Source organism: Artibeus jamaicensis, unplaced genomic scaffold, assembly GCF_021234435.1.
Source record: "Artibeus jamaicensis isolate MK-2021 breed Jamaican fruit bat unplaced genomic scaffold, CSHL_Jam_final contig_3152, whole genome shotgun sequence".
NCBI lineage: Eukaryota > Metazoa > Chordata > Mammalia > Chiroptera > Phyllostomidae > Artibeus > Artibeus jamaicensis.
Window position 1 is genome coordinate 2110302 of NW_026521729.1, and position 23863 is coordinate 2134164.

Below are 23863 nucleotides of genomic sequence, written 5' to 3' on the forward strand. Positions count from 1 at the left end.
TGTACAGATAAGTTTATTATCATTTGGGTATTTCATACAGAAGGAACATAGCAATCGGTTCAGGGGTTATGAAAAAAATCACAAAATCCAGGTTTGCACGCGTTGCTCTGTTTACATCGGGGAGCAGGCTCCCCCCCATCACGCACAGCAGCTGCACTTGTCCGATGCTCCTTTGCAGACGCAGCCCTGGGCGCACTTGGCGCAGCCCATGGGGCAGCAGGCGCAGCAGCCTGGGGACAGCAGGGGAATGAGAGGTCAGAGATGACTTCACCAGGCACCTCCCTGCCCAGCAGCAGGCCTGGCGTAGGCTCCTCCAACCCCAGACACCCCGGGGTTTGAGATGGCATGTGCTGTCCCGGGGCTACTGGTGGCACCTTTGGAAAAGGCCCCACCCCCTAGGAGAAGGGGGCCCTGCCAACTGGAGTCCAGGCAGGGCAGGAAGTCTGGAGAGGCAGCGCCAGGGCCTCCGGGGGAATGGAAGTCAGCCCCCAGCCTCCTGTGGGGGAGGCCCTCAAGATCAGGGGTGGGGCAAAGCCCTGCCACATCAATGTGGGGGGGTTGGTCAGGGGAGCTGTAGGCTGGCTCCACAGGAAAGGGCTACACCAGCAGGTCAGAAAAGCCAAGTTCAAGTGCTTCAAGTGCTCAGGATAGATACTAAGGGGTCAGAAGGCCACCCTGGGAAACAGGTTCTAGTTCTGGCTCTTCCTCCACACTATGTGGTGACTTCTCTGGACCTTAGTGTCCTGTTCTAGGATGAGAGGTTAGACTCAGTCACCTCTAGGGCTCTCTCAGCTGATTCTGATTCAGTTGCTGAGGGAAGCCAGGCAGATCGGGGAACAGTGGGGCAGTGGGGCAGGGTGGGGGGGGGGGCGGTAGAGACGTTGGGATGTTGGTCTGCTGGAGCCTGCTGAGCTAGGGGCTCCCTCCTCGGACATAGCCCAGCCCCCAGGTTCCCAGAGAGGGCCCCTCACTCACTCCTCTTGCAGGAGGTGCATTTGCAGTCTTTGCATTTGCAGGAGGCGGTGCAGGTGCAGGAGCCGCCTGCGGGGAGGAGAAAGCGGGGCAGTGAAATGTGTGATGCAGGAGAGACAGCAGACGGTCGCCAGTCGCTCCCTGCACTTCCCCCCTCCCCGCACACCCCTGTGAGGACCCCACACTGGGAGCTCCTGCCCCACTCAGGGCATATAAAAACAAGCCCCTCTTTCTCTCTCTCAGTACCAGGAAGGGTACTAGACCCTCTCTAAATTTTACCCCAAAGGGAGATCTAGGTTCCAGGCACAGCCTGGTGGACTGGGCCTGGGGCCAGGGTCGAAGGTCCTGAACTGGCAACAGGCCATGTCCCACCTCCCACCAAGTCCTGGCAGCTGCCGGGCCTGGGCAGAGCACTGGGTCCCAGCGCAGCAGCCTCTACCGGCTGGAGAACCTGGAGGACTGCAACCTGAAGCCTCAGTACTCTCAACTCCAAAACAGAGGCAGAGGGAAACGGGAAATGCTCTCAGCGGCTTGGCTAGGAAGGACGCACTAACCAACTACAGGAGTCCCCTACGGCCATAATTGAAATACTCCCTGCTCCACCCAAGGACACTGGTCCTAGGCCTGGAAAAGGAGCAACTTAAGGCCAGAGCTTGGGACGGGGGGGCGATTCTTACCAGTGGAGCAGGAGCAGTTGGGGTCCATTTCGATCAGAGTTGAGGCAGGGGGTCCAAAGCAAGAGCAGAAAATGCAATGGTGCTCGTCCACAGCGTGGTGGCGCCTAGCAGCCCGCCGCCTCGATTTATAGCCGGAGGAGGCGGCCCGGGCGCAGAGGCCCCGCCCTGGCCTTTGCACCCGGCCGGCCGAACGGAATCCGTGCCGCCCGCAGCGTCCTGGGCTGCGCTGAGCGCACTTGGGCTGGCCGGGCGCACTGTTCCTCCGCAGCCTTCGGCCCCCGGTCACGTGCAAGGGCCTGTGTGGCACACCGTGTTCCAGCTCCCGGCCCTTCCCAATTTTCTGCGTGGGGCAGCTGCCCCCGTTCCCAGCTGTTCCGGGAACTCAACCCCTGAGTCCCAGACGTCTTCCCCACCTCTTGCCCGCTAGTCCCCGTCCTCGGGTTCACCTCTCCCCGTGGAGCCCTGTGCAAACCCAGTCTTGGGCTCACATCCCTGACTTGGCTGGAGCCCCAGGAGTTGTGTACAGGCACCTGTGGTGAACGTGACCTTCATCCTGTCACTCCCTCATTCTCCCTCATCCTCCCCAGCTCCACACTGATGTCTGTTCTTGCCTGTTTCTTATTTACAGCAACAGGGACAAGAGGGGCCCCTTTCTCCTTCCTCCCATTCTCCAGGACCAAAGAGGTGAATGGGAAGATCACCTCGGTCCTCCTTTGCCTAAACTTTCCAGGGCCTTTCTTCAGCCTAGAGGGCTGCCCCACTCCAGGATGGAGGTTCTCAAAGCCGGGGGTCTCCCCCGCCCCAGGGAAGGGGCCGTTTTAGGCACTAGACTCACCTGCTTAAACAACACAGAAAAGTTCTTTCCCTTTCAGTGGTCATGATGACGGTTACATGTCATTTAATCCACAGCAGGCTTGGTTAATCACTTTTGCTCTTTAAACCCCAACGACAACTGTGGAGGGGACCCTAAAATGACACACAGCACAGGGAGTTCCCAAGGGACCCACAGTCACGGTGCTGGGAAGTAAACCTGGGTCCGATCCCCGTCACTTCCCTAAGGAAGCAGAAAGAGCCTTCCCTTTGGCCAGAGGTTCTTCACCACCTCTCTGATGTCCAGCTGAATCCTGGGAGTGACAAAGTGACACCTAATAAGGGATCTATATGTATATATGACTCTGTGGCTACCTTCTATGTTGTGAACCCATTCTCATTTTCAGTAGCGGTAAGGAGCTTGCATTTCAGATTCACGGAAATATGGATGGTTTAAAATTGTTAAGTAAACAGCTGGTGCAGGCGGCAGCAGAAATGGTGACTCGTTCAGTGTCTGAACGAGTGTCTTGCTCAAGCTTTACATCCCCCCGTGCTGATTCCCCTTTGTGGGAGGGAGCCCTACCTCCTCCGGACCCTCAGCCCCGTGCTCGAGTGACAGATGAAACGACCCAGGACGCAGAGCTGGCAGGCCAGCCCAGGTGTGCTTGTCCGCACGCAGAAAAATGTCTCCCGTGCGGTGAGTGATAGACATAAAGTGATAGCTAATATTAGAGGCTGCTCACAGTGTGCCAGGTTTCGTTCATAGTTCTTTGCAGGTATTAAATCAGTCAAGCCCAAGAGCCAGGTGCTTATTCGGTCCCCTTTGCATGGTGCAGGAGACTGAGCCACAGGCGGGTCATGACACCCAGCTACCAGTGCCACGGGTAGGGTTGGGGCTGGCGCTCACGCTGGCCATTTGCAGCATCATGCCCTCACCTGTCACCCGGTGCCATGACATCACCTGAAGGGGAAGGACACGGCACACCGGTCCAGAGCTGGTGGGAAGAGCAGTGAGGAGCAGTCCCATCCCCATGCGTAGCCCGTGACTTCTCTGAGCTCCGATTTGCTGTCTGTCTCTCAAGCCAAGAGTACAACAGGATGCTATCAAAGGACCGTTCCAGCCCCGAATAACCAGAGGCAGGACTCAATACCCAGAGGCATCTGGTCAGCCACCTGTGTGTGTGGGTGGGGTGGGGGGCCGAGTTGGCTGTAGGATTCGTTCCAACCTCTGACGACGGGCTGTGTGACCTCGGGCAGGTTGCTTAACCTCCTGGAAGGTGCCACGATGATTCCGGGCCTTGGGCCTTTACTTTCTCACTGGTTCCAGGGCAGAGCAAATGGCAGGAGTGGTGGGAAGGGGTCTGTGTCTGTTCAAATGCTGAGGCCACGTCCCGTCCCAGGGGGCTTATCGCAGGTCATCCCCACTCCCCACGGCACTGGGTCAGCAAGGTTCCAGCGCCACCGACCGCCTCCAACCCAGAGTAATGTGTCAGAATCAGTGAGCTCTCTTTCTCCAGGAGCACACAGGGGTTGGAAGGATTCAGGATTCCCTCCACACGAATGTCAGTGTGGACAGCGACCCTAAAGGCCACTGTTCATTACACGCTTTCCTGGAGCCTGGACGCTACCATTTGTTCCTTACTTAGTGACATCATTCTTTTCTGCAAAGGGGGAAAGGCCTTCTCCTAGCCACTAGGCCAGGAAGTGGCGTGGTGGTGTGTGAACCAGAAGGCCTGACGCCAGAGCCCACGCTCTCAGCAGGGGCTGGCTGCTAAACCCTCTTCATACGGTGCACCTGCAGGCAAGCAGGGGCCTGAATCTGGTCCGCGTGACTTGTCTTTCTCTTTGATTTTACATCAAATAGCAGCTCCCTCCACAACCAGCCCGGGGGGACAAACCGTCGTCAGTAATTACAAGTCACGCAGAGCCTGTCTAATGAACACCACCACGCCCTTTGAGCTGCAGGACCCCCCATCGCCCCGCATGGGCAGACAGACACAAAGCCCCTCATCCGGAGCCAGTTCTCAAGCACACACCCACTTGCCGAGAATGGGCCAGGCAATTCCCCTAAAGCCCTAATCCCTTTGCTGGTGCCAAGTAGCTAAGGGCTGGATTTGGGAGGGGCAGGTATCTGTCTGCCTGGCTCAGATGCTACGCCAGCCCACAACTAGGAGCTCTCGGGGTGCGGGGGTGGGGCAGATGTCCTTTTGGAGACCCTAGGCGAGCCACGAGTGATGGCTGCCCGTGGGGATATCAGGGTGGGGTGTGCATTGCTCTGCAAGGCTGTGTGTGCCACACACTGGGGCGTCTGTGACCTTTTTCAAGTGCCCGGTGCACGCTGCCGGTGAACATGTGTACGCTGTTTATAAACACCTAATTTTCTTATCGGTTCTCCATACATTTATTGCGGCTGTGCGTGTTGAGTCTCAGAATGGGTTTGTATATTATCCTTTCAAATTTTCCTTAGTGATTCATTTCATTTGACAAAACTTGATATCCATGAATGTTAGGAACGAAATAATGGCACTCAACCCCAGCGTTTTAGAAACAAGCCCTCATAGCTGGTGGCCCAAGGCTGTGCCAATGACAGAAGATGGAGGGCGGGCAACCCCTCAGGGCTGGATGTTTTTCATGACTTTGGTGAAGTCACCTGCTTGTCTTAAGACACTCCGTTTGTTGGGGACTCATACTTCCACGCAGAACTCAGCTCTCTGCACTTCTGGTCCAGTCTCCAACCCAGCTCCGGTGGACAAAAATTTCTCATTTCCAATGCACAGAAAAAGAACCAGAGTCAGAGTAAAGTCAACAACTTGTATTATTTCTGCACATATTTCATAGAAAAGAGAAAGTGGCAAACGGGCTGGGGGGAATGAAAAAAGATGCAGGTTTGTAGATATTGCTCTGTTTACATTGGAGAGCAGGCTCCCCCCCATCACGCACAGCAGCTGCACTTGTCCATTGCTCCTTTGCAGACGCAGCCCTGGGCACACCTGGCACAGCCCATGGGGCGGCAGGTGCAGCAGCCTGGGGGCAGTGGGGGAAATGAGAGGTCAGAGGTCACCAGGCACTTCTCTGCCCAGCAGCAGGCCTGGCACAAGCCCTGGGCCCTGGAGGGCCCACAGTACGTGTACTCTGTTTGGGGTTTGGGTTTCACCAAGAGGACGTTGTCCTGTCCCATCTGAGCTCAGGACAGGGCACAGAGCCTGCAGAGGCAGTGACGGGGTCCCAGGAGCAAAGGAAGACCAGTTCCCCCAGAACCGTCCACTCATAACCAGCTCTGGACTCCCTCTCTTGCCTCAGCCCTGCCTTCAGGTTCCTAGAGAAGTCCCCCAACTCACTCCTCTCAAAGGAGGCGCATTTGCAGTCCTTGCCTGTGCAGGAGCCGGGGCAGGTGCAGGGCTGCAAGGAGGAGAAAGCCGGGCAGTGAGATGTGTGGTGCGAGAGAGGCAGCAGCGATCAACAGTCCGCCCTGCACTTCCCCTTCAGGACCAGCCCTGGGAGCTCCTGCCCCACACAGGACAGGTGCAGCCTCCCCCCCCCTCCCGCTCCTGCACCCCTGTGCCGGAGAGCGTGGTGTGCTCCCTTGTATTCACCCTGTAGGCATGGTCCCAGCTCCAGACCCAGTTCAGTTAAGCTGGGTCTGAGGGTCACGACCTTTGTCCTGGGTGCAGAAGACACACTGCCCCTGCCTCCAAGATAGCACAGACAACTTAGGGTCCCGGGTCCAGCAGCCCCCAGACCACCCGGTGATGAGTAACAGGACAGTCTTGAGCCTCAGGAGGCTGGAAATACCCTAATGATGGGAGGCAGGTGAGGGAGGGGAATGCCCTTGGCCAGGGAGAGAGCACAGAGCCTGCTCTCTCTGCAGGAGTCCACGTTCTCTCGAGTTCGAAATACTCCCTCCCCTCAACCCAGGGACATGGTCGTGGGGCTGGGAAAATGGTGTCCTAAGTGCCAGAGCCTGGGGTTCTTACCACCTGGGCAGGAGCAGTTGGGGTCCACTTTCATCAGAGGATCCAAAGATGGAGGGGAAGAATCACCTGCGCTAGTTCAGCGCGTGGTGGCGCCCTGGAGCCCGCGTGCTCACTTGATACCCAGAAGTGGGGCCGGGCGCAGAGGCCTCTCCCCGGCCCTGGCTCCCGGCCCGGAGGAATCCGCGCCGCTCGCAGTGCCCTTGGCTGGGCCGGGCGCATCTGGCGGGGGCCGGGCGCATCGTTCCCCTAGTCCTGCTGGGCTACGTGCGCACCATGCGGGCCGCACCCCTAACGCCTGATAAACGCGAAGGGCTTGTACACCGTGTGTTACTGAAACCCAGTCCCTGCGACCTTTGACATCTCTACCCCCAGTCCCGGGGCCTGTCCTCTGCTTTGCTCCTTCCAGGAGCCTGCGTGTAACTCCCCCTTCCCATCCCCGCACTCCTGTCCTTGACTTGGCAGGAAGGGCAGAGAAACCGGAGGGCGCTGTGTGGCAGTGGACCTCCACCTCCCGCCGGCATCTTCTCCCTGTCCCCCAACCCGGGGCCTTCAACCCCCTTGCTTCCGCGCACCGCACCTCGGCGGGTGACACTGGCCTCTGCTCTTTCCACCCTTCCAAGCCGTCTCCACCTGCGGGGATCCGGGGGCGCGTGTGTCGACATCCTTGGCAGGAAACGCTAGTGCTCCCCACAGTTTGTTGGTACACCCCACTCCTGGAGGTTCCTACAGCAGCGGCTGCCCCCGAAGAGGGACCACTTGAGGAGATACGAAGACTTAGCTTTGGAAAGCACAGCAGGAAAAGCAGTTTCCCCTCCTAACACAGCATTTTAGCAAGTGCTGGGCCGGCCACGTTTCAATCACTTTGCATCTCTGTATCCGCTTTCCAGCCCCGCAAGGGAAATACTTTCATGGATGAGCCCCACCGTTAGCTGAAAGGACCTCTTCAGCACAAGGACTCTAAGTTCTTTGTCCAAGGCGACGTCACTGGGAATTCATATACTCGGTGGCATCTAGTCAGACTCCCAAGGGAAGGGGAAATTCCCAGAGTGGCCGGCCTGTGGCTGAGGTCTGCAGACACCTCTTCTCTAGTCTCTGAAGCTGTTTTAACAACAGCAAGCTGCCAGCTCAGCCACGGCAGCAATACCTTATAGTTATTTATAATAATTATAGATAATAATTAACTATATAAATAGGTATCATAATAATAAGGTAATTATGTTATAACAATAAAGTCATCTGGCTATCTCCAATGTCTTGCAGAAGACAGATTCTTACTAGCAGTGGTACAATAGTTTGCTTTCCCTAGAAGTATACTTAAGAAAAGAGGAATTGTTTCCAAGTTTAAGGCGGTGAAGGCGGCAGAGAAAAATGACAGGTTTCTTTGGCTTTCTGAGGAGATGCCAGGTACCTTCCTCAGGGCTGGAGGTTTGTCATGCCAATCGCAGTTTGGGGGAAGAGAGAAGGGCTCTGTCTGGTCTGTAGGTCGCGTCTTCACGGGGTCAGTGAGAACAGAACAGGACATGGAAGCCCTGGCTAATGTGCCTGGTGGTAACTACATTCCCTTAGGCTAAATAGAGGCCTCGTAAAGACATAGCTCGTACTGTAGGCTGTTCACCACGTGCCAGGACCCACAGAGTAGGTTCTGCCCACGTACAAATTTACTCACTCTTATGACGCCCCTGGTTTCATTAGCCCCTTTACAGTGGAGGACACCGAGCCACATAGAGGGTATGTCACAGGGGTCTAAGTGACACAGAGGGGACAGGCGCTCACGCGGGCTGACCACAGCCTCCTGCCCTCGCCCGCTGCCCTCCACTCCGACCTCCCGTGGAAGATGAGCACTCTGAAACCTGGCTCAGAGGCATTCGTGGCGAGAAGTCTGTGTAGCTGTGACGTCTCTGGGTGTCCGTGTCCTGTCTCTCAAGCCAGGGGCACAGTTGGCTCTTCTCAAAAGTCCCTTCGAGCTGTCACTGTGAGATGCAGAACTTAGCATCCAGTGACATCACGACCAGCTGGCAGTGGCCAGGGTGGGAAGCCACCTGCCGGACAGGCTCGGACCTGTGACTTCTGAGCTGTGTTATTTTGGGGCAGGTTGCTTAACCGCTCTAGAAAATGACACAGTCACGCCAGCGCTTGCACTTTCTCCGTCTCGCTGTCTCCTGTGCGGATGAAACGACATGAAAGGTGGGAAAGGCTTTTGTCTGTCCACATGCTGTGGCAGTGTCTTGTCCCAAGGAGCACTTATAAGGGGTCATCTATAGTGTGCACCAGGTCAGCAAGTTTGTAATCCCACCCTTACGTCCGACCCAGAGCAAGGCTCCTAAACCAAGGAGCTAGAAAGGGGTCTCTTCCCATGAATGTCCCTGTGGATGGAGGGACCCTGACGGCCACTGTTTATTAACCCCTAGGCTGGGCACTATCGTTTATTTCTCACTTAGAGATGCAGTCTCCTTTCTGCAAATGGGGAAACGGAGGCTCAGAGAGTTTCGGCGACTCGTCTGGGCCTGACCACTCGTGGCTGTGAACCAGGGGGCATGACACCTCAACCCATGCCCTTGGCACAGGCTGGCTTCTGTGATCCCTCTTCACACAGAGGCTTGAGGGCGAGCACGGTCCTGACTCCCAGTCCACGTGACTTGTCTTTCTCTTTGATTTTACATCAAACAGCAACTCCCTCCACAAATAGCCGGCGGAGGGGGAGACTAACCACTGTCATTAATTACAAGTCACTCCCTCCAAGCTGCAGAGCCTGACCTCTCGCCATGTGCCTGACAGCAAGGCCTTTCTCTGGAACCAGTTCCCAGGCACAGCCCCTCTTGCTGAGAAAAGCTGAAGCAGTTCCCTCCAAATCCGTAGGCACTTTGCTGGTTTCAAATAGCCAATAGCTGGATTTTGGAGGAGGGCTGGATTTCAGCTTGCCCAGGGGAGGAACATGGGAAGATTCAGAGACGAGTTCAAACAGCAATCTCTCAGGGGGGTAGCAGGTGTCCAATCAGTGACACCAGGCAGACCAAGAGTGATGGTCCCCTGTGGGGGCATCAAGGGCAGCGCTGCTCCAGGTGTTTTCGGTTCCCCACGTTGGGGACCTTTAGGAATTGTTTCCAGGGCTCAGTGCACACTTCTGATGAGCAACGTGCTGTGTTTTAAAATCTCACATATTATTATTTGTTCTTTATATATTGGAATTGTGTGTTGCATCTAAAAATGTGGGCTTTGTATTATTCTTTTAAGTCATTTCCTAGTAATTATTATTTACCAAGATGAAGGTCTGGAATGAACAGGGGGAAAGAAAGAAAGTATCCTTCACTACAAGGGTTTTTAAGCCCATGTTGGAACCAAGCAAGTTGAGAGTTGCTTCCCACTCTCTAGCTACTTTCAGGTACTAACTCCAATGAGGCACTGGGGTTGGGCAGGGAAGCCAGAGAATCAGAATTCTGGATCGAGAAGTTTCTGTCCCTTCCACACTGACACGGCAGCAGAGGGGACCCTGCACCTTCCCAGTGCCCTGAGAGCTTCTCACGGAGGGACCTGGCTTGCCTGAAGCCTGTGGCGAAATAGGAACCCACATCTCTGCACTTCCCATCAATCAATCCTGCACCCCAGCCCTGGTGGGCAGGCCAAGGAAAACAGAGGCAGAGTAAAGCCAACAACTTTTATTATTATTCACGTATTTCATAGGGAAGAAAAGGGGGAAGATGTAGGAAATGGGTCAGGGTTGTAGAAAAATCATCCAGGTTTGTACACGTTGCTCTATTTACATCGGGGAGCAGGCTCCCCCCCATCACGCACAGCAGCTGCACTTGTCCGATGCTCCTTTGCAGACGCAGCCCTGGGCGCACTTGGCACAGCCCACGGGGCAGCAGGTGCAGCAGCCTGGAGAAGGGGAGGAAGCAGCAGAGATGAGTACGTGGGATAGAAGACTTATAAGAAATCCCACCCTTCCCGACTGAGGCCAGCCCGCCCTAACGGGCATCGACTGACTGCCCTGTTGAAACTCCCCTCAGAATGGAATAGAGGGTGGACTGGGGGGTATTGAAGGAGTGAAAAAGAGGATTCCACTCACTCTTCTTGCAGGAGGTGCATTTGCAATCTTTGCATTTGCAGGAGCCGGCGCAGGTGCAGGAGTCGCCTGCAGGAAGAAAAGCACGTGACAATGGTCCCTGAGACCTGACCCAGTGAGCGGGTGCTAGGAGCTCGGATTCGCAAGTTGTAGTCCCTGATCTACAACCAACCAGCTGCGCAGCCGCCTCTCAGTAAGTCGGCGGAGGCCAGCAGAGACGGCGACCACCAAACGCTTCAGAAAGGGATTGGTGCCTTGAAACCCAGCGATTACAAAGAGCAGGAAGGGACGCAAATCGCTTGTCTAGCTCCATCCACCACAGATCCCCCGGGTCCCCAGCCCCGGACCAGGTCCCCTTACCGGTGGCGCAGGAGCAGTTGGGGTCCATGGCGAGCTAAAGAGGTGGCTGGAGTCCGAGGACAGCTGCAGATCGGATCGCTAGGACTTCGAGGAGGCGTGCTGGAGCGGAGCGCGCGGCGGGCTTCCTTTATAGCGGGAAGGAGCCGGGGGCGAGTGCAAAAGCCCGCCCTGGCCGGCGCCGCCTGCACACGCCCCGCGCTGAGTCACTGGCGGCGGCCGGGCGCACCGGGCCCAGTGCTCCCGGCCGGGCGCACAGGGCTGTGCACACGGACCACCGGGCCGCAGTTCCTGGAAGCCACCCTCCTTGCGGGCGACCTCGGGTGCAGGTGGGGCCGGGTGCAGAGACGTGACAGGGGTTCTAGACAGCCCGGGCCGTGCGCTGAGCACCCTGCCGCTGGGCAGCTGGCCAAGCGCCTCCGCCTCCGCCTCCAGCCGGGTACGGCCCGTACTTGAACCCTAGCGGTTAGGGAGAGGGTGCAAAAGACGGCCTTGGGGATCCAGCTCGGACACATAACCCTATGGGAGTGAGGACAGATTTCAAAACACTGTTTGCACCTGTCAAGGCTTAATAACTGTGTAGCAACATGCTAAACCCAGAGGACGCTTGTTGATAACATATCCTATCCATTCGGCACACAGCGCACACAGCGCTTTTATGCGCAGTATCCAGTGTAGTAATCCAGTTATGCGTGAGCTCTCCTTTAACCCTGCATCTACCCCGAGAGGTAAAGACTGTTACTCCCATTTTTAAAGGACAGAAAATGAAGGTTAAGTCACTTGCCCAATGTCACAGAGCTAGGGAGTGGTGGCAGAATCCAGTGATTCAAATTAGAGGGCGGGGGGGATGCTGAAGGGTACCTAAGGGTAGACATCACCCTCGGACAAGCACGAATAAAAATCAAGAAGCCAGAAGCGTTGTGCTCCGGAAACTCCTGGTCATAGGGGCAGTGTCACAAGGGCCCAAAGAGAAGTGAAACGAGGGTCATGGCTAGGATAAAGGGCACCCTCTGGGGCACGGAGGAGACCCGGTCCAGCCAGGAGGAAGTGGGCCCTTTGGCGGGGTCAGGCGGAGAGGGCCTTGTCAGTCAGGGGAGGGAAAGGAGCAGAGAAAGCTAGGACTGGATGGAGAGCTGGCATCGTCCTTGCCCGTGTGGAAGGGAAAAACCCCATGAGAACTTCCCTCCCCCGTGGTGCGGATTCCTCTCCGGATCAGCAACCGCGGGATGCCCAGTGTGTCATCGCAGCGGGGGAGGGGCTACTGGAAAGTTCCCGGCAGACCGGAACGCTGGCTCTGCGCGGGAGCCTAGTGAGGAGGCGGTGGAGGACAGACTGTCCCGGCAGTGTTTACCCTAAGGAAGGTCCCGGGAAACGTTTTCACAGCCCAGTTCAAACGTGGCTTCCTCTGGGGAGTCCGTCCTGACCTCCTCCCCCCCCCCCCGTGCTCCTTCAGGGTGCCCGTAGAACGTGCTGGAAAGCATCCTCCGGAACTTCCCCGTCTGTAATATGTAAGAACTTGGGTGATTCTCGAGTTGCTCTTTGTGTCCCTCCCAGCCCAGTGTGCCACCGAAAACTCCAAGAGCCGTCACTGTCCCTGAAAGGTGTCCCCAGCCTCAGGCACAGGGCAAGGCTGTAGTGAGCGCTCCATGAATATTTGTCCAGTAAATTATTGGGGGGTAATCCCCTCCAGGGCCCCTCCCTCCCCAGCCTCCACCTTGTGTTGGGGGAAGATTGCAAAATGAAAGTAAAACATGCCTTTCACCCCCCTGGGGCCTGCGTGCTAACTCAAATAAAAGCACAAAGCAGGGAGGGAGAGCTGGACCGTTAGAAGGACTAAATTCTAATGGTCACTTTGCTGAGTGGCCTGAGGCCAGTTATGTGCTGGAGTCCCTCTGAGCCTCAGGATACTCATCTGTAAAATGGCCAGACTGCACTAGAATTTGGGCTCCATGTAAACGTCCACTGATTTGAGAGGAAGCTGGCCGACCTCTCACCGGGTCTGGCAGGCTGGTGGACTGAGAGCGTCGCAGGGCTGCTCGCCAGCAGCGGGCCAGCTGTGCCGCTCATATTTGCCTGTACGCACTCATGTATGCCAAACTCCTGCTTTCTACTCAACCAGGAGCCATTTGTCCACTCAGTGGAGACAATCCAACTCCATGAAGAGACAACTAGGCTTGTGTTTTGCCCTCAAAGTATCAAATCTAGCCCTGGGTTCGGGCTGTCCATGCTGGCAGGGAAACCTGCTTCCCGTCTCAGCTGAATCATTTTGACTCTGCAAGGGGACAGATGACCAACCAGCAAAGGCGACAAGGGGCTGGGCTTAGTCTTGCTCATCTTTGTGCCCCTAACATAATGGGGACAGAAAGCAGGCAGATACTTTCCTCCCTGGGAGGATCGCGTGACTGTCGTCCCCCAACATGTAGCATCTGTCTGATCCCATTTCTTCCTCCTCCTTACTGACCCTGCCTTCATTCAGAGGTGTATCGGTCACCTCTTGCTCCATAACAAATTACCCCCCCCCCCACTGAGCAGGTCAAGACAACACTCCTGCATTATCTCTAGTTTTTGTGGGTCAGGAATCCAGATGAGGCTTAGCTGGACCCCTGGGCCCTCAGACACAAGCCCAGAGTCAGGGCTGCAGGCATCTCAAGGGTGACCTGGGACAGGATCTGCTTCCAAGCCCTCTCGTGGGGTTGTTGGCAGGACCTGGGACCTTGTGGGCGACCATCCTGAGGCCTGGGCTCCTCACAGGCCCTGGGCTCCTTGCCATGTGGGCTTCAGCATGGAGCGTCTCACGGCACAAGGGTGTGCAGGCAAGAGGGCCGGAGAGAGAGCGCTCCCCACAGAGTGTGCACCAGACCCAGGCGGAAGGCACAGTCTTCTGTTTGTGACCCAGGCGAGGAAGTGACATTCCATCCCTTACTCTGGTAGGAGAAGTTGCTAGGTGCAGGCCCCACTCAGGGAAAGAAATCTCACAGGGCATGGGTAGCACAGGCTGGGATTGCTCAGGGCCACCTTAGGAGTCTGGTTACACTGGCGAAGCAAATGGTGCCTGGTCCGACTTCAGGCTCTTTGCCTTGATCCTTCTCTCCACTTCATCTGTTGGTTCTCAGTTGAAAGGCCATTTTCTTAGAAAAGACATCCTGGACCCCAAAATAGGCTGTACCCTTCTGTTACCAACAAATGCACCCCTTCTCTGGAGCCCTTACGGCAACCACAGTTACTAGTACTTAAGCAGCTCCTGGTTACAAGGCCCATGCATATCCTGTGCCAGGATCTCTGGGCTTCCCTTACCCCTGTGAATTCACTTGATCCTCCTGTCCACCTTTAAGGTGTGGGCTGTTATTACCCACATTCTACAGAGGGGAAGCTGAGACTGAGAGATGTGAGTATTATCGCTCCAAGCAACTTGCCTGTAAGGGGCAAACCAGGCAGTCTGGCCCCAGTGCCCCTGCACTTAGCCAGTCCGCTGCACCACCCCTTGGGGTAGCTAGTGTGGGTGTATGTGGCTCTTTGTTTCATCTTTGACTCTCCCCCAGGCTGTGGGCTGTGTCCTTTGTGCTCCCTGTCCAAGCTCTGGCACCTGGCACAGTGCCTGGCTCTTGGGGGCTGCTTAATAATGTAGAGGAATGAGAACGGACTCCAGTTGGCAGGGGTAAGCAGGCTCCTCGCAGGGCCAGGCCCACCTTGAGGAGAGCCAGCCTACGAAGCCTGCCTCCAGGGAGAAGCCAGACCCCCTCCAGCATCAGCCCTCCTGATGAACCTGACCTTGGCTTCCCTCTTTTGTTCCCAACCACGTCTGCCCGAGGGTCAGAGCATCCCACGGCCTTCTGGCCTTGGTAGGCAGCCACCACGTTGAAAACAAGAGCTCTTGGGTATCTCTTCTTAGGGGGACACTGACTCCGTTGTATCAAGGCCCCACCGGTATGGCCTCATGTAACCTTAGTCACCTCCTCATAGGCCCTGTCTGCAAACAGTCCCACTGGAGTGAGAGCTTCGACCTAAGAATTGGGGTGGGGGAGGGGTGAAGCAGGGGGACAATTCAGATCACAGCATGGTCATATGGCAACTCTTTTCTATTACTGTTTAGCTTTATGTATTTTTACTTTTAAGTCATGGTCAAATGCACACAACACAGAATTGACCTTCTTAAGCACTGTTAAGTGTGCAGTTGAGCAGGGTTAAGAACATTCGGCTTGTGCGGGCCAGTCTCCAGGACTCAAACTCTGCCCCCACCAAACAGCTCCCGGTGCCCCGCCCCCTGCCCCGCCCCACAGCCCCTGGTGACCACCATTCCTTTTCTATTGATATAGGAAGCTTTAAAGAACCTTTGTTTAAACTTTATTTGCCCAGGCCCCAGGCGCCCTGGGGAGAATGCTGGGGTAAATAAACAATGGAGCATTAGCTAGGGCTGAGATTAGCACCGGTGCTGATAAAAACTAACCTTCGAATTTAGCCTTTGTACTTTACTTTCGCCTCCTGGCTAGGACTAACTTCTGCATTCCTGCTTCTGTATCTTGCTTTACTACCCCCAAGGCTATATAAACTTCAAGAATCCTTTGTTTGTGGCTCAGAATTTGGAGATTGACTCCTCTGGGCCCGTGCACCTTAATAAACCTTGTACTCCAGAATCCCTCGGTGTCTGGTTGCTCCATTTTCCTGCAACACAATCTCTGCGGATTTGACAGCTCTAGGTCCCTCACAGAAGTGCAATCATGCAGTGTTTGTCTTTTTAGGACTGACTTATTTCCCTCAGCACAACGTCCTCAATGGTCATCCATGTCGTGGCCTGCGTTGAAATTCCATCCCTTATTTAAGTGGCTGAGTGTTCCCCCACTGCATGGATGTACCACCTTCAGTTATCTGGTTACCCTTCGGTGGATGCCCAGATTACGTCTGTCTTTTGGCTGCTGTGAATAATGCTGCTACAAACATGGGGCTACGAATATCTCTCTGAGACCCCACTTTCCATACTTTTGGGTGTGTACCCCTGAAGTGGACTTGCTGGAGACTACAGTGATTCTGTTTTTAATTTTTTGAGGAACCCCCACACCATCTGGTTAGTGGCTGCATCGTTTTGCAAGGGTCCCAAGTTCACATCCTTGCCAACAGTTACTTTCTGTTTTGTTCTGTTTTTTAATAGTAATAGCCCGCTATGGTCTGAATGTCTGTGTCCCCTGGGGCCTTTGGGGGGTGCTTTGGTCATCAGGATAGAGCTTTTGCAAGTGGGATTAGTGGTCAAATAAAAGAGACCTCACAGAGAGCCTCCTAGTCCCTGCCACCAGTGAGGACAGACTGAGTCTTCATCCTAGAAAAGGGCCTTCCCCTAACTGCACCCTAATCTCAGACTTCTGGCCTCCAGAACTGTAAACGTCTATTTTTTATAAGCTACCCAGTCTGTGATAGGTTGTTATAGCAGCTCAACTGGATGCAGAGACCATCCTAAGGGGTGCGAGGTGATTTTATATATATTTTTTCTTTTTTATTTTAAGGCTTTTTGTAACACCAGGCAAGACGGAAGAGAGAAAACGAGCATGGTTAGGTTTAAAAGCCTAGACTTCAGGCAGCCTGGGTGCAAAACCTGGCTCTACCACATTCTAGCTACGTGATCTGTTAAAAACAAGCAACAGCCCCCAAATGGAGTCACTTGTGCTAAGTTCCACATCATCAATCACTTTGTTATGGCTTTGGCTCTCCCAGAAATGGGATCTTAAACCAATCCAGGATCACCTGATCCCCACTAGTTAGGTAATCTGCCTGACCGATCCCTGCCATCCCCTGAGGGAAAGTAACTGCAATAATCAACTAGTTTTGTCTTGGTTTTGTCTATTATAACTTTCTCATCCCTTCTGCCTGTAAAAGTCTTTCATTTCATGCAACTCCTTGGGGCTCCTTTCTCTCTGCTAGATTGGATGCTGCCCAGTTCAAATTGATTTTTGATCAAATGAACTTTTATGATTTCATTATGCCTCCATTTATTTTTAAACAGGCCTTACACAAATGACCCTAGGCCCTATTGCCTCATTGATAAAATGGTTATAGTAGTCATACCACTCTTCCTGAGTTTAAGGATCAAGTAAGATAATATACTTAAGGAGAAGGAGTATAAGGTAATCTCAAATGTATTAATCTTTTATGTGTTTAATTTTTTTTAAAGTTTTATTTATTTTTAGAGAGGAGAAGGGAGAGAGAAAGAGTGGGAGAGAAACATGGATCTGAGAGATACATTGACCAGTTGCCTCTCTCATGCCCTCAACAGGGGTCCCAGCCCACAGTCCAGGCCTGTGCCCTAACTGGAAACTGAACCAATGACCTTTCAGTTTGTGGAAGCCTACCCGGCCCACTGAGCCACACCAGTGAGGGCTTAAGTGTCTCATGTAAAAGAATCATCTCCAAGCCCTGGCTGGGTAGCTCCGTTGTTTGGAGTATCATCCTGACACACCACCAACCCAGTTGTGGGTTCAATACCTGGTCAGATCAACCAATGACTGTTCCACAAATGGTGGAACGACAAACCCGTGTTTCTCTCTCCCCCTCTCCTCTCTCTCCCCCTCAAATCAATCAACAATAAATAGGTAAATAAATAAATCACCTCCACCCCAAAGTAATAAGCATTTTATTTTTCTTTTCCAAATTCTCTTATAGCTTTGATTTCTGCTTTTTTTGTGTGCTTTGCAAAAGGGTTGCCAGTCATTCCAATACTTTTCACTGACTGGGGAATACTTCTGCCACTGACTTGATTATCTACTTCTTCTGGCTACACAGAGATCCGTTTTGGATTTTGTTTTCCTTTTTATTGAATTTATTGGGGTGACGCTGGTTAACAAAATTCTACCACTTGTGATCCGTATACTGTACTGTGTGTTCAGCACCCCAAGTCAAGTCTCCACCCATTGGTCCATTGCCATTCATCCCCCTCCCTCTCCCCCTTTGGACTCGCTGTCCAGCTGATCTATTCCTGAGCGACAGCCCTTCCTACAGCCTTAGAACGACCAGCACCAGCAAGTTAGAGCAAGCCTTTTTTGTTTCTTTACAAAACTGGCCCGGATTTTCTTGCACTGTTTTTCTAAACTCAGCCTGTTAGGTTAAAAAACAAATCCTGGGGGACTTTTGAACAGACCGTTCTGAAAACCTAACTGGGAGGAAAACTGCTGGGAAGTCTTTCTCCCCCGGATTCCGTGTCTCCCTTCCCAGGCAACCCAGGTGCAGCGGGGCGGTCCCTTCGATCCCCACGGGACCACAACCAGGGCCTGTGGAAGCTCCTGTTTCCCGGCTTCCTGAGAAGAAAGGAGGAGCTGAGACAAATCGCCTTAATGAGATTTGAAAAGGAGCTGAACACTCCCTCTTAGGGACTCAGGGTATTCAGGGCTGTGACCTAGGAAACGTGGTTGACAGTTTGCCAAGACAGGCCCTGGGGACCCCTGGATTTCCTTCTCATGACTCTGAAGACAGGCAGCTTTGTAGGAGCAACTAGAAAATTCCAGAAACTACAGGCCTTTGAGGCTGGGGCGTGGTTTTCACTTCCCCCAACCCCCATTGTTCAGATGAAGAGAGGTTGAGAGAGGGAAAAAGAGACAATGGACCTGCCCCCCCCCCCCTTTCCCCAGACTCGATCTTGACCTAGCAGGAGGATCAAGGCCCATCTGAAGGTGGGGAGGATGGGCTCTGCACTTCATCTCCGCCCAAGCAGAACAGCAGCCAAGTCTCAGGGTTTCACTTTTCAACCGGGCAGTTCCCTCTGCTTAAGCACCCTCCTCCCCCATCTCTTCCCCTTTAAGAAGAGACCAGTCCTTGGCTTATTCCATTCATAGGATTTATTGTCACTTGCCAGCAGCTGGCAGGAGTGGGGGATACAGAGCCGAGCCTCCCCGCAGGGTGAGGTGGCACTGGGCCACCCGCACTATCTACACCTGTTTCTCGGGGTGGGGGCGGCAGGTCCTGGCCTCACTCGCAGCAGCTGCACTTCTGAGCCTCGGCCTCCGCCCCCTCTCCACCTTTGCACGCGCAGTCCTTGGAGCATTTCTCACACTCTGCGGGGCAGCAGGAGCAGCAGCCTGCAGACAGAACAGGGGGTGCCCGTCTGATGGCCTCCCCCCACATCTGTTCCCATCAAAGGAGAGCAGGGAAGGGGGGTGCCAGGAGGCTGGTCTGGTCCCCTTCCTAGCCTCACACCTGGTTCCACTCAGCATTTGGGGTGTGTCAGGGGCATGCTGGCCTGCCTGCCTGCAGGACCGGGGTACCCAGCAACTACCCTGCAGTGCGTTAGGTAAATGTAGGTGAGGCAGGATAGTAAGATACGAGGAAAATTCCTCGGCAAGTGGAACAGGGAAACTGAGACAGACAGCTGAACACACTGGCTGCAAAATTACAGTCAGGGGCAGGAGGTCACCAGGGTGGAAAGCCCGAGGTGCCTAGCAACGGGCCAAACTGGTGCCAGACCTCACCTTCAGGAGGGGGCGTTTGCTCCCCTGGCATGTGGCTGGTCCTGTCATTGAGACCCTCTTCTGACCTTTCCTCCTTAGAGATGACATCTAGGCCTCTGCTGCATTTCAGCTCCAGGCCCAGAAAAGCAGCAAAGCCAGGTGGGCGATGCCCGGACCAGCTGCAGTGTCTAACGACCCCCTGGCCTGGCGCTGACCAATGGGTGGGGACCACGGCCCTGACGAATATTCTACTGAGGTCTCCCTTCAAATCCCTACCTTTGGAAAGCAGAGAAAATCCCTCAAAACAAAGAAGCCAGCATGCCTTTCGTGGGGCACACACACTCAAATTTCCTTTTCAGGTGAATTTTCTTTCTCCTAAACTTGAAGGGTCCCCCGAGACTTGCAAACCGGGGAGCAGTGAGCAGCTGCAGCTCATCCCAGGCTCACCCCCTGAACGGGTCTCCACGGCCCCCTTTTCTCTGACTTTCCAGGGAGCCGACTGCTTTCCTCTAACCTCTCCAGAGAGCGGAAGCAGCCCCGCCTCGGCTCTCCTGTTGCTACTTCCATCTCAAGCCTTTCCTTGTTCTGCCCCAGCTTTAATAAACATACTCTCCAAGTCACCTGGACTCGTGCTGTGAAATCTTTCCTGCACGAAGTCAAGACCCCACACACGACAGCTGGCCCTCGGCAGCCCTGCTCCGACCCTGTCCCCTTTCAGGTAACACAGGGGAGTCCCGGATGGTAGGAGGGTCAGGCCAAAAAATCAGCTTGAATTGGGCAGGCTGGGGGAGTGCTGGGCCTTATGGAGACAGCATGACAGGGTAAATGGCCTTGAAAAGAGCCTTGAAGGATAAACTTGGAGGAGCTGAGATGGTACAGGTGTGGGGGGTGGGGGCAGGAGACCCATGAGGCCACCCACCCCTACTCTTACACATCACAGAAAAAGAGAGCCTTCCCCACACTGCCTCCTCCCCTTGCACACCACACTGCTTCTGCTTCCAGGGAGGCCTGCGGGAGATGAATGAAGAGGAATCCACCAAGACCTGGGAGGGGCTGAGGGGTTCTGCGGGCTCCATGGCCAACCCCCAGCCTCATTAAAGGCTTCCCCAAGCACTGGAGGTTTGAAGGGGAGGGTTGGACCAGGGTAACAGTTCTCAGTTCCAGCTGCACGTGAGCATCTTCTGGGAATTTCCAAAACATCTTGCCCCAGGCCTTCTGGATCGGTCACTGGGGGTGGGGCCAAGGCGATTGTATCCTAAGGCCTCCCCCAGTGCTTCTGCCCCAGAAAGAGTAAGAAGCAGTGTAATAGGGCGCCTGGGGGTCCCTCCACGTCACGCTGACAGACTGGGGGCGCAGAGAGGGCACAGGGGAGGGAGTCCCCACACTCACTTTTCTTGCAGGAGGTGCATTTGCATCCCTCGCACTTGCAGGAGCCGTTGCAGGTGCAGGAACCACCTAGAGGGGGAGAAGCCACAGAGATGGCTCAAGTGAAAAAACTCGCGTGGGGCCAGGCCTAACGGGATCCCTTTGGAATACAACCATGTCTACCCTACAGGAAGGCTCAAAATGGGAAATAAGGGTCCCTTCCCCCCAAATGTCCTTGACGGAAGCCATAGGGCATGGGCTTCTTTGCTAGTGAGAGGCGCGCTGTGCCGCAGCATGGGGGCGGAGGGCTCACCAGCAGGGCACGGGCAGGTCTCAGGGTCCATGTCGAGCGGAGATGCCGCTGGAGACGGCGAACCGACTTCTCCCAGCAACTGGATGCTCTAGCGGCAGCAGGTGATGAGTTTTTTATAGCCCCAGGCGGTGGCGCGCATGCACAGCCTGACGGCTGCGCGCTCCGTGCCCCCTCTCCATCTGGGCTCACCGCCCGGCGGAAGCGCGCATTGCGGCAGCGGTGCCCCCTCCCCGCGCAGTGCCCTCCAACGCGTCGCCCTGCCTACAGCCACCCCACATCCCACCCTGTGCACTGGGGAGGACAGTCCCGGCTTGAATGCACGCCTCCCTGTGCCCTGCTTGGGACGCGTCCTTGAGGTGGACGCTTCAGAGCTGGGAGAACAATCCCCGCCTCCTCCCCTTCCCTGCACCGTGCCGGGTAGTTTTATATGTCAATTGACTGGGCTACGGGATGCCCAGATAGCTGGTGAAACACTATCTCTGAGTGTGTCTGTGAGGATGGTTCCAGAAGAGGTTAGCATTTGAATTGCTGCGCTAAGTAAAGACTGCTCTCACCAAGGTGAGTGGGCATCATCCAATCCGTTGAGGGCCTGGAGGACCCGTTTTAACCTCTGCGTGAGCTGAGACATATTTTCTGTCCAGAGACGCTGGGACCAGGGCGCGCTCCCGGCCTGCAGGTTTCAAGTTCGGGCCAAATCGCCCCGCAGCTATCTTGGTTCTCCAGGTTGCGGAGTGCAGACTGTGGGCCTTCTCAGCCTCCGTAGTCATGTGATCCACACCCTATAATAAATATATAACACGTGCTAGTATACATGTATACACTCATATATGTATATATACACACATGCACTCAGGGCGGAGCAAAAACATGTTTACAGTTGTGAGTACAAAAGTTTATTCTTGTATTATCATTTATTAATTATTGTATTATTTTTCCATAAAACCACCATTAGCCCACTTTTGTCCCACCCTGTATGGCTATGTAATGTAGCTCATATCAAAATCCATGTGTATCCTGGTTCTGTGTCTCTGGAGAACCCTACCGCACCTCCACACTCTCGAGTAGCCAGGATTTTGAGGGGTCTGAAAACCACAGCATCCTTCTGAAACATCCTCCCCCCCGCTCTCCACCTGGCTGGGCCCCCCACCTGCAGTTCTCAGCGTCTAGGACCTGCAGCGAGCATTTCACCCAGGTGTGCTTTCACCCCCGCCTCTGCCTTTACTCCCTCCACCCTCATTAATTCCCACAACCTGAGATAATTTTCCGTTCCTTCTGTCTGTGGAGCTCTTCCCACAGACACCCACACAGCTCACTCCCTTCTTTCTCTGCTTCCAAGTCTTCCCTCGAATCTTGTTGTCTCCAGGAAGCCCACCATGATCACTCCGTTTAAAACCGCAACACACACTTCAAACCCCAGGACCCGGACCCCCATACTCTGCTGTCTTTTCTTCTTTCATAGCATACAACGCCTCCTGATAAACTCCTTTATTTGTAGAGCTTACATGCTGCCTGCCTTTCCTGCTAGAATTTAAGCCCCAGATCTTACCAGGGATCTTTGCTTTTGTCCACGGACCCTCTGAAGCACCTAGAAAATAATGTTCTGTACACAAGACATTCGGGACACATTTACTGAATGAATGAATGGCTCTGGAGACAAGTTGACTGGGTTCACAGTCTGACTCTGCCACTTACTAGTAATGTAGTAAGTTACCAGGAAGTTGCTCAACATTTCCATGCCTTAGGTTGCTCAAGAGTCCCCATTCACTGTTCCTAAATGGGAATAACAGTAGTTCCTACCTTATAGGTTTGCCAGGGGCTTACATGGCCTGGCACTTGGAAAGCTGTCAGAGCAGAGCCCTAACCGTGTTGGTTCTTAACCATTTACAGGTGAATCTGAGACTGGGGAGGTCAAATGAGGACTCTGCAGGGAGCCTGGGAATCCTAGAACTTCTACCAGACTCCCAGCTCCGTTGAGGGCCTCAGCTGTCTGTGCCCTGAATTGCAGCTGCCTCCCACCCCCTCGGGTCCAGAGGGAGGACAGGCAGCAGCACCTCCTTCTCCTAACAATGACCCTGGGGCAGCCTCACCTAGCATCAGAGTTCTTGCTCACACCTCGCCTTACTTCAGAGGTTCTCAGCTCTGGGCCATTTCATACCCTAGGGGACATTTGGCAAGGTCTGGGAACATTTCGGTTGTCACAACTGTGGGGGTTAGTGATGCTACTGGTACCTAATGGGCAGAGGCCAAGGATGCTGTTAACCATCCTGCACACACAGAATAACTTCCCAAAACAAAGGATTATCTACCCCAAATTTCAACAGTGTGTTAATGTAAGAAATGTCCAAACCTGTAGAGAATTTTTACAAAAATTTATTTGCGCCAAATAGAGCATATGCCTGGAATTGAGATCTCAGCAGACAGACCAATTCTTCAGTTGGTAGTTTGTTTGTTTGTTTAATGCATTTGAGATTAAGGAGGAAAAGTCAGGGAGATTACATAAAGGTGGGAGAAAGCAAGGTGGGGATCACATGACCAAACTGTTCACAGGATATGTCTTTTGAGGGCCATCAGTCTTTAGAAGGAGGGGCCTGAGAGGCTGGTCCTGCTCCAGGAGAAGGACTCTGAAAAGGGGCATGTCAAAGGTGTGTTAACCTAGATGTACAGAAACAATGGCAGGGCTTGCTTAAGGCAAAGACGGGCCTTTACTGAGGAGGTTCTATGGCTCTGACTGGTGCGGCTCAGCAGGCTGGGCATCGTTCTGCAAACCGAAAGGTCACCATTTCCATTCCTCATCAGGGTAAGTGCCTGGGTCAGGGGTGTTGGATGGACCTTGGTCTCCCTCTCTTTCTCCCTCCCTTCACCTCTCTCTAAAAACAAAGAAACAAACAAATAAATAAATAAAATCTTCAAAA

General features: G+C 54.2%; 2 protein-coding genes and 1 long non-coding RNA gene across 4 annotated transcripts; all 3 read right to left on the minus strand.

The window, feature by feature from the left end:
- LOC119046431 (metallothionein-1L) lies at positions 1-1770 on the minus strand. Its single transcript, XM_037141523.2, has 3 exons — positions 1650-1770; positions 976-1041; positions 1-230 (listed from the first exon to the last, which is right to left on the minus strand). The coding sequence occupies exons 1-3, from the start codon at positions 1675-1677 to the stop codon at positions 139-141; spliced, it is 186 nt and encodes a 61-aa protein (XP_036997418.1). The 5' UTR covers positions 1678-1770; the 3' UTR covers positions 1-138.
- Positions 1771-10071: 8301 nt separating this feature from the next.
- On the minus strand, positions 10072-10973 carry LOC119046432 (metallothionein-2). Its single transcript, XM_037141524.2, has 3 exons — positions 10854-10973; positions 10497-10562; positions 10072-10306 (listed from the first exon to the last, which is right to left on the minus strand). Exons 1-3 carry the CDS (start codon positions 10879-10881, stop codon positions 10215-10217), a joined length of 186 nt encoding a protein of 61 aa, XP_036997419.1. The 5' UTR covers positions 10882-10973; the 3' UTR covers positions 10072-10214.
- Positions 10974-18652: 7679 nt separating this feature from the next.
- Positions 18653-22603, minus strand: LOC128627070 (uncharacterized). 2 transcript variants are annotated; one of them, XR_008391160.1, is made up of 5 exons: positions 22498-22603; positions 21506-21730; positions 20952-21039; positions 20663-20728; positions 18653-18904 (listed from the first exon to the last, which is right to left on the minus strand). It is a non-coding gene; the product is annotated as an uncharacterized LOC128627070 (long non-coding RNA). The 2 variants fall into 2 exon arrangements; XR_008391161.1 differs by lacking the exon at positions 22498-22603 and adding an exon at positions 22202-22437.
- Between the last annotated feature and the right edge of the window lie 1260 nt (positions 22604-23863).

Excerpts from the sequence above, each read along its gene's own strand:
- LOC119046432 (XM_037141524.2), bottom strand. The coding sequence starts at position 10,881 with ATGGACCCCAACTGCTCCTGCGCCACCG. Across the intron at positions 10,563-10,853 it reads CAACTGCTCCTGCGCCACCG|GCGACTCCTGCACCTGCGCC; the intron begins GTAAGGGGACCT and ends TTCTTCCTGCAG. Across the intron at positions 10,307-10,496 it reads ATGCACCTCCTGCAAGAAGA|GCTGCTGCACCTGCTGCCCC; the intron begins GTGAGTGGAATC and ends CCCCTTCTCCAG.
- LOC119046431 (XM_037141523.2), bottom strand. The coding sequence starts at position 1,677 with ATGGACCCCAACTGCTCCTGCTCCACTG. Across the intron at positions 1,042-1,649 it reads CAACTGCTCCTGCTCCACTG|GCGGCTCCTGCACCTGCACC; the intron begins GTAAGAATCGCC and ends TCCTCCCCGCAG. Across the intron at positions 231-975 it reads ATGCACCTCCTGCAAGAGGA|GCTGCTGCGCCTGCTGCCCC; the intron begins GTGAGTGAGGGG and ends TGCTGTCCCCAG.